Raw genomic sequence first — 18969 nt, 5'->3', positions numbered from 1 at the left:
GACACAGAGTTGAGGAGCCAGCGCCCAGTAGGCAGTTATAATAATAAGAGCCTGGTGCTGACTGAGAAACCTTAATAGATTACTCAGTTAATGTTGTAAATAAAACACTCTCCCCCCTTCTACACCCGCTGGTACTGTACAGGATAGCTGGAGTGATGTGGAGGGTCAGCGCTCCCTGTCAGTGTATCTGTGTTTGATCTGCAGGGAGAAAATGGCGCCGAAGAGTGCTGGATCCGCTCTGATGAGAAGCACCACCCTCCTGTAATGGCGCGTCTTCCCGCACTTTTAAATCTTTATACTGGCCTGAGGTAATAAACACTGGCAGTAGACAGAGTCCCTGAAAGCTAGTGACAAGTTTGCAGGGTATAGCACTGACCCAGGGCGCCCCTCACAGTGCCGCACTGTCTGCCTCTGAGCCCTCCATTGTGCAGCGTCAGCGCTGCGCTCCTACCCTGATGCCGCCATTCTCACTGACTTTCCACTTGTCGGGTCACCGGTGTCCTACACACCACCGCGATCTTCTGGCTCTGTTAGGGGGTGGCGGGCGTGCTGCGGGAGCAAGCGGTCGCCTCGGGGGCTTGCGATCATCACCCTCAGAAGCTCAGTGTCCTGTCAGTGGAGATAGTGGCCATTAACCTCAAGGGTTGGACACTACTCCTGCCCTAGGTCCCACGAAGCAGGGAGACTGTTGCCAGCAGCCTCCCTGTGCTGAACATCTCTTAAAAATAATAATAAAACCAGAAAAGCTCTAGGAGCTCCCCTAGCTGTGACCGGCTCCACCGGGCACATTTTCTAAACTGGGTCTGGTAGGAGGGGCATAGAGGGAGGAGCCAGACCACACTGTTAAACTCTTAAAGTGCCCATGGCTCCTGGTGGACCCGTCTATACCCCATGGTACTAATGTGGACCCCAGCATCCTCTGGGACAGGCATGTCAAACTCATGGCCCTCCAGCTACTACAAGTCCCAGCATGCTTTGCCAGCATACCTCCCACTGATCAGCTGGTAAAGCATGCTGGGACTCGTAGTTTCCCAACAGCTGTATGACCATGAGTTTGACATGCCTGCTCTAGGACATAAGAGAAATATGGTATAGAATGCATTGGGGGCACTGATTGTGGAATATCATATATTTGGGACACTGCTGTGTGGCATATATTGTATTTGGGGTACTGATGTATGGCATATTATATATTGTGGCACTAATGTGTGACATAATTTATAGGGGACACTGCTGTGTGGCATATTATGTATTGAGGCACGGATTGTGGCATATATATTGGGGGAACTGATTGTGGCATAATATGTATTGGGGCACTGATTGTGGCATATTATGTATTGGGGCACTGATTGTGGCATATTATGTATTAGTTGCACTACTGTTTGACATATTATAAATTTGGGGAAATGCTGTGGGGCATTCTATGAATTTAGGGTACTGCTGCATGGAAAATTATGAACAATTAAGGACATGCTTTGTGTTAGATTATGAATTAAGGGACACTTTTTCATGGCATATTACATATTGGATGGTACTGCAAATAACTCACAGCTCTATAACTCTCGCCTACCTTCAAGGTAACTCCCCTCCTCTTTGCCGAGTCTCCTACAAAGTAGTGTTTAGTAGCTGCCCTCAAATTAGGGCAAATGTTTAGACTGTCAACCAGCTCACAAGGAAATCTCCATTGGGCTCCGTACTGTCTATAGTGCAAACTCAAATATTGTTCTTAAGAATTGGTCAACATCATGTGGGTAAGGTTTTATGTACTGTATGTGGCTGGGAAGAGTGTATTGGTGGGGAGCAGGGCGGTAGGGTGAAGTTTTGCCTAGGGTACGCAGAAACCCTGCACCGACCCTGGGTCCTCCTCCTCCTCTCGTGATTCGTCTGTAACACATAAGTGCGCACATAGTTTGCCCACCACATAGGGGTGCTGCATTGCCCGGCCCACATATAACTGAGTGGCCTTGATCTCGCTGATGAAGCTGGGTTTGCTGGGAGTGCGTGATGCGCCAGTTCCTGCAGGATGGTGCCCAGAGTCTGGCGCTCTGCTGTCTGTTCACTAAGGCATTATTTATAAAATAGCGCATGGGAAGGGCATTATTTATATAATATGCCAAGGGAAGGGCAATACTTATAAAATGGGTATGGAAAGGGCATTATTTCTATAAAGGGTTATGGGAATTACATTATATACTGGGCCATGTGAAGGGCATAATTTCAGGCTAAATATGCTATGTGTCTGTTTTTATTTTTATTATTATTATTATTATTATTATTTTTTAAGGCTGTTACAATATTGCTTTGGAAAGGTTATTATGTAGTTGGGGTGGTCTTCAGTATGCCGGCTGTCGGGATCCCGGCACACAGTATACCGGCGCCGGAATCCCGACAGCCGGCATACCGACAGCCGGCATACCGACACTTATTCTCCCTCGTGGGGGTCCATGACCCCCTGGAGGGAAAATAAAATAGCGTGGCGCGGGTGGCGAGCGCAGCGAGCCCACAAGGGACTCATTTGACTCGCAACACTGTCGGTATGCCGGCGGTCGGGCTCCCGGCGCCGGTATGCTGGTCGCCGGGAGCCCGGCCGGCATACCATACTACACCCTGTAGTTGCTGTGTCAGGCTGTCACTGATGTGGCCTTTTATTAAGTATCAGGTTTTAAAACCAATAATTATAATTTCTTATCACGGCAATAAGAAATTATGTACCGTCATCATATGAACTTAGGATCTGACTTGCGATTGGACCCAACTGGAACTGCTGAGAACTGGAGTTAGCTTAGGAACTGACTTGTGCTTGGACCAGACTGGAACCAGTGAGAACTGGAACTAGAGTCAGCTTAGGAACTGACTTGTACTTGGACTGGACTGGACCTGGAGTCAGCTTAGGAACTGATTTGTACTTGGACCGGACAGAAACTGGTGGGAACTGGAACTGGAGTAAGCTTAGGAACGGACTTGTACTTGGACCAGACTGGAACCAGGAAGAACTGCAGCAGGAGACATCACTAGAGAGAAAGAAGAGCTTTTGGATCAGATACTGATCCCAGTAGTCTGGAGCCTAGACGCAGCTGAGACAGAGACATTGGGCCTAATTCAGACCTGATCGCTAGGGTGCATTTTTTGCATCCTGCGATCAGGTAGTCACCACCTACAGGGGGATGGTGAAATCGCTGTGCAGGTGTGCGATCGCATGTACAGGAGAGCTGCACGAACAGACGTCAGAAACCCTCCCTTCAAACGCCTGGTTCCGTCTGCGTTTCTCCGAACACTCCTTAAAAACGGTCAGTTGCCACCCACAAATGGCCTCTTCCTGTCAGTCACCCGTGCGATCGCTTTTCTTGCACCATCCCAGTGCTGCGGACCAAAGCGTCTGCGCATTGCGGTGCATACACATGCACAGTTCAGACCTGATCGCTGGCTGTATGAAAATGCAGCCTAGCAATCAGGTCTGAATTAGGCACATTGTTCTGGGCAGTTTGCTAGAGCTCCCAGCAGCTCTTTTATCCCCCTTGCCGATTAGTGATTGGACAGCGGAGTTAGCTGATCGGACTTGTGCTCGCAATTGGTAGAGTAGCCATCAGGTGACCGGTGGAAATATGACGGCACCCAGTACCCGCAGCTGGTGAAAAAGAAAGCGGCGAGCCTGAACAGCATCCTGGGGTGCCGGACCAAGCATAGAGGGAAGCAGAATGACAAGCGGTGTAGCGCACGCCGGATGGGTTCACTACGATATGCCGGCGGTCGGGCTCCCGGCGACCAGCATACCGGCGCCGGGAGCCCGACCGCCGGCTTACCGACAGTGTGGCGAGCGCAAATGAGCCCCTTGCGGGCTCGCTGTGCTCGCCACGCTACGGGCACGGTGGCGCGCTACGTGCGCAACACTATTTTATTCTCCCTCCAGGGGGGTCGTGGACCCCCACGAGGGAGAATAAGTGTCGATATGCCGGCTGTAGGGATCCCGGCGCCGGTATACTGTGCGCCGGGATCCCGTCAGTCGGCATACTGAAGACCACCCCGCCGGATACCTGGAGCCAGGGCCGGAGCTTCCACTAGGCAGCTTTAGGCAGCTGCCTAGGGGCGCCGGGACCTGAGGGGGCGGCCTGCTACAGCTGCCTGAAAAAGGTAGTGTGGTCCTATCTTTCACAGCCGCTGCAATCCTCCCAGGACTCGTATCTTACAGTAGCCGTGACTGCTAAGCTCCTGTATTGCAGTCTCCAGCTCCAGCTCCACCCGGCACAGGCAGTAACTGTGACAGCTCCTGGAGTCCTGGCTGGGGGTGACATGCAGCACTGCTCTTCATTCCAGGCTCTTTCACAGACTACTCAGTCCCAACTCTGCATCGCTGCACAGTGTACTCTCTGCATTTAAGTCCACTGAGCAGGGGGGGGGGGGGGGGGGGGGGAGGAGATGAGCAGCAGGCATGCACACAGTTTGGGAGGATTGAGCAGCAGCATGCATACAGATGGTGGGGGGGATAGGACAGCAGACTTTTAACAGTGGGGGGGGGGGGGGGGTGAGAGTAGCTGGCACCCAAACAGACTGGGGAGATGGGGAGAGGAGAGCAGCCATGCAACAAACTGGGGGTGGGGGAGAGCCGCAGCATGCCTTTCATCTGAAGGGTGAGTAGGGGGAAGGGGCAGTAGGCAGAAGTTTGCCTAGGGTGACGAGAAACCTTGCACCAGCCCTGCCTGGAGCCAGACTAGGTTGCAGACTGGTAAGACACGGAATGCAGAACTCTGATTCCTGACAGTAAAGCTGCACAGCACTCTATGTACAGTGGTTACTAGGATTTTCTCTGTATTTAATATCTGTCACTAGGATGCTCTTTGCACTGTATGGATGTCACTTGGATGCTCTCTGTATTGTACGGTGGCAACTTGTATACTCTCCCTATTGTATGGTGATCACTAGGATTTACTTTATAGTTCTTTGGGTTAAACAGATATATTTAACATATGTGTTTGTTTGGTATTTTTTTAATCTTTGAAAGCAACCCATGCCACCAAGAATGGGGAGCACTGGGAGGATTGAAGCTATTTCTGGGTACAGGAAGGCAGAGCCAATATGATTTATTTTTACTTTGGTACTGATATAGAAAATGTAGAACCAGTGGCAGCTGTACAGTGTGCAAGACTCCAATAAGATTGATCTATTGTACAGTGACTAGACCCAACTACTATCATATTAATGCTAACCCTGGGAACCTGCTGTTGGATGAAGCAGCACCACTCATGCAATGTATTCACTGCTGTTTTTTTTAATGTGGTAAATTCTATTTTTATTTCATATAAGTGATATTTCTAAATGTAATACTGTCTTACTTATTGTTGCTTTTATTATATATTTTCAGTATTGCTCTATTTTTATCTAACTTAGGTCCTGATTGATTCAGTAAGGATTGCAAATTTTGCCAAGTAGCAGAATTTGCAATTTGTAATCCTTTATCGCATGCTGGGATCGCCCATCGCAGGGCAAGGCCGCCCAGCATGCAAACCCCCCCCCCCCCCCCCCCGCTGAAACCCCCCCCACCCGGCTGAAATTGTGGTCACACCGCAATTTCAACGTGACCGCTAAAAATAGGGTAGCCCGCAGCCATTTTTGTGATCGCAGCGGCTGCGTGTGATGTCACACAGCCGCCCCAATCACGGCCACACCACACCCCCAGTTCGCGCCACCACGCCCCTGGTTTTACTTTGTGCCACGACAACGCTCCATCTCCGCCTTGGATGCCTGATTGACAGAGGTATTCGCATTTTCTGTGGGCGCAAGCGCAGGACAGGCACTGCGCATGCGGCCACCAGGAAATCATAAAAAGTCTGGTTGGATCGCTCTTTCGAATTAGCCACTTATTATTCTAAAATAATGATAAATACTTTGGTACATTTCTCCAAAATTAATAGAAATGTCACATTTTTTAAATTGAATACACTTAAAAAAGATATGAGAGAGACAGAACACAATTGTATCACACAAAGGTGGAGTTGTAATGGTTTCTCACTTGCTGGTATCCTGACATTCCAAAGGAAGCAACATGAAAAATACAGTCAACTCCTTCACAAGCGCTGTACAGCGAGTCATAATCCCGTATGTCACCCTGAAACACAAACAGAACATACAAACTATAGGGAGTAAGAACCCTTCTAAAAATAAGTAAATCACATGATACTGAATTTCACATTTCTATTTATTTTACAATATGGTCGATGTTACCTGTATGAATGTAGCACGACTTGGCACTTCCCAGTCCGGCTTGTGTATGTCAAAAAAAACAACAGAGTACCCCAACTTTATCAGAGTACATCCAAGGTTGTGTCCTAAATAACCTGCGGCCCCTGTGACCAGTACTTTGGTAATCTCCAATGTGCCTGGATGTGCGCCTGGCATACAGGTGGAGATCCCATTCTGATATGGCACCACACCATTCAATCTGCAGTTTCTTATTGGCAGCACGTTCCTGAGACATTCCGAACACATGTCTTCCTTCTCGATCCTGTTTCTCAGGTCTTCTAACTCACACACAGTTTGTGTTTCCCTCATGACTATAAATGTTATCCAAATATAGCCAATAATCTGTGGACAAAATAACAAGAACATTAATATAATATTAAATGACATGACTGCACACAACTATTTAGGCTCTTTTAGGAGAACTTAAGAATAAACTTTGTAGTGAGGTAGCTTCTGGAAAAATAAGGAGCAAATGGGGGGCTTTGGTCACCTACCAATCTCTCCCTGTCTGTTCCTCCAGTGCCTCTACATTGATTTATCATAGCTGCAGTCTCCCAGAACCGGCTTTCTTGTTTGTGGAGTCCTTTAGGATCTTTATTGTGTCCTTTAGAAAACTATTGGGATACGCTAAGTTACACTAAATTACCCACCAAGGGGACATGGAATCAGAGGCAGAACTCTGGGAGGCAACGGAGTCATCTGCCGCCAGGCTCCTGCTCTGAAGGGGGCACCTCTCCTCCCATTCTGTGACACCATTGAATTAAGTTAATTGATAGCTGTCGCTGTCTTTTCAGTGGCCGACTTCCTCACTGGTCCCTGCATACTACAAATCACATCCTCTTTATTATACTGTAGATACATATTTTGCAAGTATCACACCCAGGATTAGAAACCACAACCTATTACACTGGAAGCAGAAACCTTACTGATGAAGCTGTTTGCTCCTGTAAGGAAACATGAGAATTTTAACTATATGAAGATACTTCTCTGACAATTACACGTACCTTCATATAGTTAGAATTCTTCCTCTACAGGAGCAAATAACTCCATCAGTAAAGTGTCTGCTGCTAGTGTAACAGGTCATGGTTTCTAACCATGACTGCCCTGAAATGTGTGATTTAAAATAAAAGACAATCAAATGTATAAATACAGTATACGGGCGACTGTGACGAACTTACGCCACTGAATGGAATAGTTAGGATTCAAATTGTATGTGTGTCTTAATATGTGCCATACTGTCCACACAGGATATGAAGATACGCATTTAACTGCACATCTGGAAGAAAGGGCCTCTTTATAGATGTATTTCCATGGCTGTTGGTATTTTTATCCAAATATCAAAGTTGGGCCATCTGATTATATAAAATCATGTTTGATAAATTAACATCACTAGGGGATTTAGGCAGCTGGAGTTTAAAGAGGCTCAGCCTAGGCTTTGCACAGCAAACAGAAATTTACAGAACATAGGGGATAATTCCAAGTTGATCGCAGCAGGAAATTTTTTAGCAGCTGGGCAAAACCATATGCACTGCAGCAGGGGCAGACATGTACAAAGTGAGTTACATTTGGGTGGGGAGTGTTCAAACTGAAATCTAAATTGCAGTGTAGAAATAAAGCAGCCAGTATTTACCCTGCACAGAAACAATATCCCACCCAAATCTAAAGAGGGGTACTAACGGAGCGATCGCTGCTTAAAATTTAAGCAGCGATCACTCCGTGTGTACCCCTCACAGCGATAACGATGCTGCATGCAGGCCAATCTAGCAGGTCGCTCATTTCACCCGCTGGGTGAAATGAGCCCCCCCCCCCCTGTCTCCCCCCGCACGCTCAGCACACATCTCTTCCCACATCTGCCGGTGAGTACTGGCCTTTACTCTCTCTGCACATGTTATATCTGCCACACCTACAGTGCACATGGGGGGTAATTCCAAGTTGATCGCAGCAGGATATTTTTTAGCAGTTGGGCAAAACCATGTGCACTGCAGGGGGGGCAGATATAACATTTGCAGAGAGAGTTAGATTTGGGTGGGTTATTTTGTTTCTGTGCAGGGTAAATACTGGCTGCTTTATTTTTACACTGCAATTTAGATTGCAGATTGAACTCACCACACCCAAATCTATCTCTCTTGGTTTTGCCCAACTGCTAAAAAATTTCCTGCTGCGATCAACTTGGAATCCCATGGTTTTGCCCAACTGCTAACAAATCTGCTGCTGCGATCAGGTCTGAATTACCCCCATTGTGTCTATAGAGAAGGCATCTCTGCATGTCTTGAGCAAGGGCAAAGTCTGAGGAGTATAAGGCAATTTTGGAAATATAATTTTATAAAGACTGGCTTTACCTAAGTATGACAAGCACAGACAACCCCTACCCGAAACCTCCCGTTCAATAGCAGCAATCTGTGTAGTGATGTTGAGATGATACAACTGGGATAAATGCTCAGGCAGCTGAATACACAAATATGGGATGGAGCGAGAGGCCCTTGAAATTGAAGTCATCCCAACCCCAGAGGGCCCAGCCAGTAGCGGATCTTGCCACGGGCAAGCAGGACTTTTGCCCGGGGCGCCACCTTCTGGAGGGCGCCGCACCAGGGCAAGATCCGCTGCTGCTGTGCCCCCCGCTGCCCGCTGCCCCCCGCTGCCGCTGGCCGCTGTGAAGGGAAACTAGAGTTTCCCTTCGTGGAGAGGTCCTTTACTGTGCAGTGCGCGATGACGTCATCGCGCACCGCACATTAAAGGACCTCTCCACGAAGGGCTTCGCAGCAGCCAGCGGCAGCGGGCAGCGGGGGGCACATTTCAGAGCGCTACAGTAGTCTGTACAGGGGGGCGTAAATGACCACGCCCCCTGTACGAAGCCACGCCCCCCATTGCCGCCTGGGTCGCGCAAAGCCCCAGAACCGGCCCTGGGCCCAGCACAGTCTGGCCAAAACTAGAATGCAAACAATTTTTTTAAATTAACCTGAACTCTAGGTAGCGCTCCCTCAAAATCAATATAAGACATAAGGGGGTCAGAGAGTCTAGGGGGATTTGAAATATACACCACGATATTGTCTGCAAATGATGTTAACTGCACCTCCTCCTTTTGATGTGAATGCCCTGAAGCACTGGACCAGCTTGGCGAAAATAGAGAACGGAACTAAATGAAGAAGCAGTCGGGAAAAGTGTGCACCACTGATGAGTGCCTTGTGGACATAATAACAAGCACCAGCAATGGTCACTGACCAATTAAAGAGATACTAGTATTGCTGTATAAAAAGTGAATATAATCAATAAAGGCTATGCCAAAAGGCCTATATTGTAACACCGCATACATATAAAGCCAAGTTACTGTGTCATAGGCCCTGATGGCATCTAGACCAAGGGGATACATTTATATGACCGGCAGTCAGGAGACTACTGGTCACAATACCGATGCTGGGATCCCAGCATCTGAAAATCCAGCCGGTCGGCATGCCGACCACCAGGGACTATTCCCACTCGTGGGTGTCCACGAAACCCATAGAGCGGGAATAGAACCAGTGGCGAGTACAGTGAGCCACTAAGCCCGCTGCTTGGCGAGCATAGTGAGCCCGCAAGGGGCTTTGTTGCGTTCACCCCCTGCTGGCCATCTAGAAGCCGGGATCCCACCGCCGGTCACACATACCCAACATGGACCAAGAAGCATGTTAGAAGTCTAAGCATTCATAAAGGAGAGAACTACCGCCCGCTATTGCAGGGCATATACCGCTGCCCGAATAACAACCTTCCCCCCAAGAAATTGTGGTTTACAGATTTAAAAGTGTGATACGAGGAAACTAACATAGGGTCTTTCCCTGGTTTCAAAATAAGGGTAGATGTGTGATTAAATAGGGGAAGGGGAGAGTAATGAAGAAGACAGAAAGGTTCAAGCAACGATGCTGCAAAATCCACCTGAAGTTCTTTATAGTATTTCTCCGTGTACCCAATGTTGGTGGACGCGGGGAGCCCGGCCGCCGGCACCCTTAAGACCACCCCGAACCCAATTGGTCCAGGTGATTTAACGAAGTACAGACCAGAAATAGCTGACTATACTTCCAGCGGGGAGATATCAGCATCAAGCATAAGTTGTTAGTCAGTAGACAATTGAGGGAGATCAATTTTGGCTAATAATACCCTATTGCACAGACAGGTTAACTGATATGATAAATAAGGAATGCATGTAATGGCATTGTCCCAAATTCTACAGGTGAATACCGGTGAACAGGAATGCAAATTATAGTAGTGTCCCAGATAAACACTGGGGATTGCAGATAAACAGGAATGCAATAGTAGTATTGTGCAATAGTAGTAAAGTACACTGGTAAATATAGTTGAACAGTAATGCAAATAGAATTATGTGTTGGAGAATGCAGATAAACAGGAAAATAACCTGAATGCTGAGGTGATGCTGGCCTGGTATTTGGGATGACACTGGGAGCAGTCCATCTGCAACACAGAGAGATCAGAAGTTCCAGAAGCAGATCCAGCACAGGAGACTGACATGAAGAATCTGAGACATGGGAGTGTATTTACTAAAGTATATAGAAGTGGTAACCATTCAGATTCTATCCAGCACTTTCTAAAAGATAATAGCTAGAATCTGAATGGTTGCTATGGGCAACATTTCCACTTATATAAACGCACACTTTAGTAAAGATACTTACTGGAGTCTGACAATATGATGTGGCCAATTGATAACTGTGGAGTTGGTTTAAATTAGGCAGTCACAGGTGCAGTCCATGCTGCTGCATCAGCTAATCCGCACAGGATGCAGGGTCACAGAGACCGGGAGCACCACTGAAGAGAGCAGTGCTTCTGGCAGGAGAGTAGTACTGCAACAGATCATGATCCCCAGTATAAATTAGAATAAAAATCAAATCTGAAAATATTTACCAGTAGCCTGCCAGCCCATCTATAATATTTATATGCGTATAATCAATTTGTTGCTTGGCTTGGGAGAAAAGAACGCTCTCCAGTAATTGATGGGATTGAGTATACTGTAGTTGTTCAAGAAACCATCAATCAAGTTTGCACAGAGCGTTGTAATGAAATATATGTATCATTGACTATATTTTTGTGTTGGTGAATGTAAGCAATAATGTGGCAATGTCTCATGACTTTTGATGTTTCACAAAAAAGATTGGGGTCAACTCGGTGTTCCGAGCTGTCATCACTAAATTCTGCTCACTTTAAAATTATGGGGCTAATTCAGACTTGATCGCTGCTGTGCGTTTTCGCACAGCGGGTGATCAGATCTGAACTGCGCATGCGTATGCACCGCAATGTGCAGGCGCGATGGACCTCAACAATGGAGTTTGCCGGGCAGCGACAGGATGGTGCGAAAAATCCGAACGCACCGGCAATGGCAAGGAGATTGACAGGAAGAGGCCGTTGGTGGGTGGCAACTGACCGTTTTCAAGGAGTGTCCAGAAAAACGCAGGAGGGACCAGGCGTTTGGAGGGAGGGTTTCTGACGTCGGCTCCGGCCCCGATCATCGCACTGGAAGAGTAAGTCCAGGGCTACGCAGAGACTGCACAAAATTAGATTGTGCAGCTCTGCTACACATCCGAAAGCACACTTGAATTCCCCCTCCTCCTGTAGGCAGCAACTACCTGATCGCAGGGATGCAAAAAAGCACCCTAGCGATCAGGTCTGAATTACCCCCTATGTACAGTAAGTAGAAAGAAAAGCACCAAAAATTATGAGGACTAGGTGAGCAGGGCATTCAAATTGAGACATTGGGGTGTATTCAACAGCTGTCGGAAGCTGCCGTCTTGTCGGAAAGATGGCAGCTTCCGACAGATTTCGGGCGGAAGGGATTGCGACCTATTCAATATTTGTTTTTTTCTGACAAGTCGAGAATTCCGGAAAACACGTGGATCGGCGGAATAGCCGCTGATCCGCATGCTTCTGTCGGAAACAGGGCCAAATCCGACATGTTTTGGCCCCGTTTCAGACAATCTCAATCTGACTTTAATAAAAGTCAGATTGAGGTGAGGAGATGGGGGAGCAGTGCGGCAGGCTATGGGGAGTGGGGCGGCGGGTAATGGGGAGCGGGATGGCGGGATATGGGGAATGGGGCTAGGAGCAGCAGGGCATGCAGGTACCTGATGGGCGTCTCCCCTGCAGCGCTCCCCAGCCGGCACTGGGATACACAGCTGAGTGCGGTGATGTGCGGCTCCCTCCAGCAGCTCCCTGTGATCTCACACACAGGGAGCTGCTAACAGCAGCTGCACAGATGCCGGCCAAGTCCGACAGTCGGATTAGGCTCATATCCGACAGTCGGATTTGGCCACTCTATTGAATAGGGCTTGTCGGATCCATTCCGACAAATGCATGTCGGAATGAATCCGACTCTTATTGAATATACCCCAAAGACAGGCATGTGGTCTGAAATGAGAATATCGTGTAATGACAAAATTTTGCAAGCAACATTGCAACACAATGAGATTTTGCGATGTTTGGACCTCTATAGACAGTCTGCAATCCACATATCCTGTAGGGCTGAATCATAACTGCTCCATCAATGCGTTTCTTGGAGTAAGTAAGTAAGTAAGGGGAGCATGCACAGAACTATGGGCCTGGTTTTGGGGGTAATTCAGACCTGATCGTAGCAGCAAATTTGTTAGCAGTTGGGCAAAACCATGTGTACTGCAGGCGGGGAGATATAACATGCCAAATCGACACGAGTTACTGTGCGATGTGAAAGGGGCCATGGAGAATTCCCGGGTCCCCTGTCCCAGTAATTCAACCTGGGTTATAAGAAGGGTTATTCCCGATGAATACCGAGTCAGTGGCAGTGTGAACGGGTTGCCAAGTCGATGCGTCCCGGAACCCGTTCACTACATAGGGAGAGGCGGTGTGGAGATGAGATCATCTCCCAGCGCCACCCCCGATGTCGGCTCCGCCCCCCCTTGCCACTATGGCAACCCGACCTGGCATATTGCCATTTCGGGAAGCCTGCTATTAGGGTCCAATGCCAGATCCCACCCGGGAAGGACCCATTTCCAATTCCCGGGTGGGATCCGGCATTGGAGATGTGAAAGGGGTATAAATCATCTGAGCTCAAGGATGGCTATCCTTAAAACCTGGACTGTTAGTGTGCCTTGAGAACCGAGGTTGGGAAACACTGATCCAGTGTACAGTCAGCATTATTCCCAGTGGGTTGGGTATGATATGCCGGTTGCCGGGATCCCATTATACCATAAGCAGAATATAAATAAACACAATACAGTACAGTATATAAATACATTATAACTGCACATGCTGAGATAGATGCATATGCATAATGAAAGAATTAAGAAACCACACATTAAAAAGAGCATATTTACATCCATATGGTCAGACAGAGGCATCTCCATATGCACGCAACTCTGCACAAGTCGCATATGCTCAGTTGAAAAGTGGAGAGAAATGGCGTTAGCTTATAGTGGTGCATAGTAAAAACCCCACAATAGAATAAAAACCCAGAATGTTTATTAAGTATATATTAAAAACCAGTTTACTGGGCTCTACAAATTAGACAAAATAATTAAAACAAGTATAGCAAATGTGATTCGTGAGATAAATAAAGAGACTATGGCCCTCATTCCTAGTTATTCGCTTGCTAGCTGCTTTTAGCAGCAGTGCAAACGCTAAGCCGCCGCCATCTGGGAGTGTGTTTAGCTTAGCAGAAGTGTGAACGAAAGGTTCGCAGCGCTGCTACAAAAAAAGATTGTGCAGTTTCAGAGTAGCTCCAGACCTACTCCTAGCTTGCGATCACTTCAGACTGTTTAGTTCCTGTTTTGACGTCACGAACACGCCCTACGTTCGCCCAGCCACACCTACGTTTTTCAAGCCGCTCCTGCGTTTTTATCTGACATGCCTGCGTTTTTACACACACTCCCCGAAAACGGTCAGTTACCACCCAGTAACACCCACTTTCTGTCAATCACTCCGCGGCCAGCAGTGCAACTGAAAAGCGTCGCTAGAGCTTGTGTAAAACTGCATCGGCTTTTGTGAAAGTACGTTGCACGTGCACATTGAGCCGCATACGCATGCGCAGAAGTGCCGTTTTTTAGCCTGATCGCTGCGCTGCGAACTAAAGCAGCTAGCGATCAACTCGGAATGAGGGCCTATAATTGGGGAGGGGGAGGGCGTGGTTGGCAGAGCCTTCTGTTGTTTATCAAATACCCAGAATTCTGTTTTTCTAAAAAATCCCCACAGGGATATATATGTTTTGTGTGAAAAAAAAACCCTGTGTATTTATGAGAACATATTCTCTTTTCAATATTCATCCCTTCTCTCTCTTTGGCGATATATGCCATCTAGTTTTAGTTCTCAGGCACCCCAGTCAAATGTATGTTAATATTATATTTAACCTATTAAAACAAATTATATTTGCCAAAACAAATCAGATGATTAACGTCTTCACTATTCTAATTTAAACAAATATATATTATTTTATTTGTATTACCTATAGCTGTGTTTCTCAACATTAAACTTGAATAACCCCTGACAGTGCATGTTTTACAGATCTCCTAGTTGGTGCACAAGTGTGTTATTACTGGCTGACACATCTTAAAAGATCTACTGATTGTGCTAGTACAGTGGTTCTCAAACTCGGTCCTCAGTACCCCCACACAGTGCATGTTTTGCAGGTAACCCAGCAGGTGCACAGGTGTATTAATTAATCACTGACACATTTCAAAAGGTCCACAGGTGGAGTTAATTATGTCACTTGTGATTCTGTGAGGAGACCTGCAAAACATGCACCATGTGGTGTCCTGAGGACCGAGTTTGAGAACCTGTGTGCTAGTAATTTCACTTGTGATACTGAAGAGATCTGTAAAACATGGTCTGTGAGGAGTCCTGTGGACTGGAGCTGGGAAATCCTGACCTAGAGATCGATATTAAGCAGAGGCGTAACTAGGGCCAATGGCACCCATTAAATATAATTAAAGATTCTGGCTGAATTCTCATAGCCTATAAGTATTGTTGTCTGTTCTCTCCTCATACTTCCCCCCTTGTCTGTACTCTCCTCATAGTTTCCCCCTTGTCCAAACTATTCTCATAGTGCTCCCCCCCCCCCTTTTCTGTACGCTACTAATAGTACCTCCCTTGTCTGTATACACCTTCAGTGGCGGAAATACCGCCAGTGCAAGCAGTGCCTTGCACTGGGGCCCGCCACTGTCAAGGGGCCCAAAGCTATCGCAGCATGTAATGAGTCAAACTGACTCATTACATGCCGCCATATGCTGCGAGCCACCGCCGCCTGCCAAGCAGAGGATCAGCAGGGATGCAGCGGCCATGGGAGGGGGGCGGGGGGGAGATGGAGGAGGGAGCCGCAGCAGCGCAATGTAATTGATGGAGGTGCTGCTGCTGCTTTCCCTCTCCTTCCACATAGGCTATTCACCGCCGCTGTGAATGCTGGGATGCGCTTCCCTCATCACAGCGGCGGCGGGCAGCCTATATGGAAGGAGAGGGACAGCAGCGCCTTGACCAATTACACTGCACTGCTGCGGCTCCCCCTCCCTCCTCCTTCTTCTCCCCTGCCTGGGACCTCGACTGTCTGACAGTGACTGCCTGCACCGAGGAGCCTGACTGCCAGCGGAGACAGTAAGTATCATCTTTTCTTTCTTTCTGTCTATCTATCTATTCTGTCTGTCTTAATGTGTAAAAAGGGGACGCTGTCTGCCGTAATGTGTAAAAAGGGGACGCTATCTGCCGTAATGTGTAAAACGGGGACGCTGTCTGCCGTAATGTGTAAAAAGGGGGACTGTCTGCCGTAATGTGTAAAAAGGGGACTCTGTCTGCCGTAATGTGTAAAAAGGGGACGCTGTCTGCCGTAATGTGTAAATCGGGGACGCTGTCTGCCGTAATGTGTAAAAAGTGGGACTGTCTGCCGTAATGTGTAAAAAAGGGGACTCTGTCTGCCATAATGTGTAAAAAGGGGACGCTGTCTGCAGTAATGTGTAAAAATGGGATGCTGTCTGCCGTAATGTGTTAAAAGGGGACGCTGTCTGCCATAATGTGTAAAAAAGGGGACGCTGTCTGCCATAATGTGTAGAAAAAGGGACGCTGTCTGCCGTAATGTGTAAAAACGGGGCGCTGTCTGTCGTAATGTGTAAAAGGTGGACTCTGTCTGCCGTAATGTGTAAAAAGGGGAATCTGTCCGCCGTAATGTGTAAAAGGGGCTCTACCTGGTGTAGTGATGCTACTGTGCGGCGTAATTTAATAATGGAGACTACTGTGCACCGTTATATGAATTGGTATTATTTTGTGGCCACACCCCTTCCCCCATGAAGCCATATACAGAGTGACACTATACAGGGATTCATTATATACACATTGACACTAGGGTTCCATGTACAAAATAATAAGCAACATATCTTGATGTTTGAAACACTGCCTTTACTACAGATGTGTCCTGCTACTTCCTTGCAGTGTTTGCTCCTGCGATGCGCTATGCCGCAGGAAGCTGTGATCTATTTAGAGCTGCTGCTTTCCCATAGAAGCAAATAGATGGTGGGTGCATGCGTGCATTCACACCAGCGAATCTCCGTAGCTGGCCGTCTCGCTGCATACATTGCGTAACGCAGCAAGGCTGTAACAGGACTTATCTGCATATATGAATTACATATGGAAACTACTCATTCCACACATTTACACAGTAACTTTATATAGTTTAAATTTAAGTAACAGAATTCGGTCCTTTTAGGTTATAACAGTCAAAATAGGTAATGTTAGGTACTAACACTCAGATTTGGTTATTTTAAGTCATGTATAAATTAAGAATTTTATTCCTTGGCACATAAAACATAAAAGGAAACTGAAATTTCGAGTGTAATAGGAAAGAATTAGAATGTGTTAGAATTTACGAATCACCAAAGCATTCTGCCTACTCTCCTGGATTTGACGGGAGGCTCCAGAAAGTTGGGGGGCACTTCCGCCCCCCTGAAAGAGTAGGCAAATCTCCCAGATTGCCGCCAACCCCACCACCCCCGCACATAACTCCCCCCGCATGCTGAAAAAGCTGATGACGTGATTAGCATGGAATCACGTCAACACGGCTCCGCCCCCTTGCACCAGCAATGGTGGTAATCCTGGCATTGTTTAGCGGGGACATGGCTACAGTGATGCAATTTCGTCATCACGTCCCCCTCTGCCCCCTTTGCATCATCACGCCCACCGATGCACCTCCCATATGCCGCGCCACGACCCCGCAATACCGGCCTGGCTGCCTCCTCCCGGAATCTATTTAGGTTATTAAGCACATCATAACAAACTCACCAGTTTTCAGTAATGAATGACTTTTTATAAGGATTATGCATAGGAGTACTATTATACTAAATTAATCTACAGTTTATTTATGCTCCCTGTTTCTTCGTACTCGCAGACAGAAAAATACAACTAAACAGAACATCAATTTCGGAATTCTGACTTTCCAGAAAATGTGTGAACAGCTTTAGAACAGTGAATACGTTAATCATTTGACAGGATCAAACACAAAGTTGCCAGGAGTTAGACTAGTTGGCACATATTGACTGAGTGTGATAAATATTGAAAAATTAATTTATACTCATAAAATATAGAGGATGTAGCACACAACAAATGTATATCCCAAGACTTTCACATCAACTACGCAAATACTTCCAGCAATGAGATCCCATGGTATTTGGTATATAGCATCAAAGTTGTTACATAGATTATAAATATATATATATATATATATATATATATATATATATAATCTATCTATCTATATACTGTATTGATATATAAGTGAAAATATGTATGTATGTATGTATGTATGTATGTTTGTTTTTCATAGGTCAAAACTGAACCCATCATCTTGCCCCCATCCAGAGTCTCCACCCTCCCTAATATCTCTATCACTGTTGACAACACCATTATCTTCCCTGTTCCCCAACTCCGCTGCTTGGGTTTTACTCTTGACTCCTCCCTCTACTTCACCCCTCCCCCCCCCCCCCCCCCCCACATCCAATCTCTGGCTCAATCCTGTCAGTTCCAGCTATGCAACATCGCTCGCATCAGGCCGTTCCTCTCCCAGAGCGCAACTAAATTTATTATCCACTCACTGTTCATCTCACGGCTCAACTATTGCAACATTCTCCTCGCTTCACTCCGATCTGTTCTCAACTCCGCTGTTAGACTTATCTTCCTCTCCCGCCACTCCACATCTGCCACTCCCCTTCGGCAAAACCTGCAGTGGCTCCCATTCCCCTACAAAATCCACTTCAAACTCCTCACCCTCACATACAATGCCCTCTCTAATGCCACTGCTCCCTACATGTCCAACCTCATCTCCCTACATACTCCCTCCCGCCCACTCAGGTCGGCCAATGACCGTCGCCTCTCCTCTACCCTGGTCACTGCATCCCATGTGCGAATCCAAGATTTTGTATGCACTGCCCACAATCACTCTATTAGACTCTCCCCGACCTTGCAAAGCTTCAAACAGCCTCTTCCCTCCGGTTCTCACAACCCTCTTCTCTCATATTTCCACTACAGCTCTCTCCTCCTCAGCGAATGTCTATACCAGCATCTCCTCTTGCTCGTTACTTTTTGTCTCTCCCAATGGCTGCCCGTCCCTAGTAGTATGCCGAATACTCCATTACATCTCAGCTGTATTGTGTACGGAGAATTGTGGTGCTAATTGTTACCTGTGCTCTGTTTTAGTCTTTCAGTTACAGTATTGTTAAGTTCTGTGTACCCGGTATTGTTCTAATGCCTGCCATA

General features: G+C 47.1%; 1 protein-coding gene across 1 annotated transcript in view; it reads right to left on the bottom strand.

The window, feature by feature from the left end:
* SDR42E2 (short chain dehydrogenase/reductase family 42E, member 2) overlaps nt 1-6556 on the bottom strand; it is a 98592-nt gene extending 92036 nt beyond the window's left edge. The window contains exons 1-2 of the mRNA XM_063932399.1: nt 6217-6556; nt 6005-6100 (exon numbers count right to left, since the gene is read on the bottom strand). Coding sequence (XP_063788469.1) covers nt 6005-6100; nt 6217-6543 — 423 coding nt within the window. The 5' untranslated portion in view covers nt 6544-6556. The remainder of the gene's footprint in view (nt 1-6004; nt 6101-6216) is intronic.
* Nucleotides 6557-18969: the final 12413 nt, after the last annotated feature.

The sequence above is a fragment of the Pseudophryne corroboree genome, chromosome 7 (assembly GCF_028390025.1).
Source record: "Pseudophryne corroboree isolate aPseCor3 chromosome 7, aPseCor3.hap2, whole genome shotgun sequence".
Lineage (NCBI taxonomy): Eukaryota > Metazoa > Chordata > Amphibia > Anura > Myobatrachidae > Pseudophryne > Pseudophryne corroboree.
The sequence above is the reverse complement of the archived record's forward strand: the minus strand, read 5'-3'. Positions and strand labels throughout refer to the sequence as shown.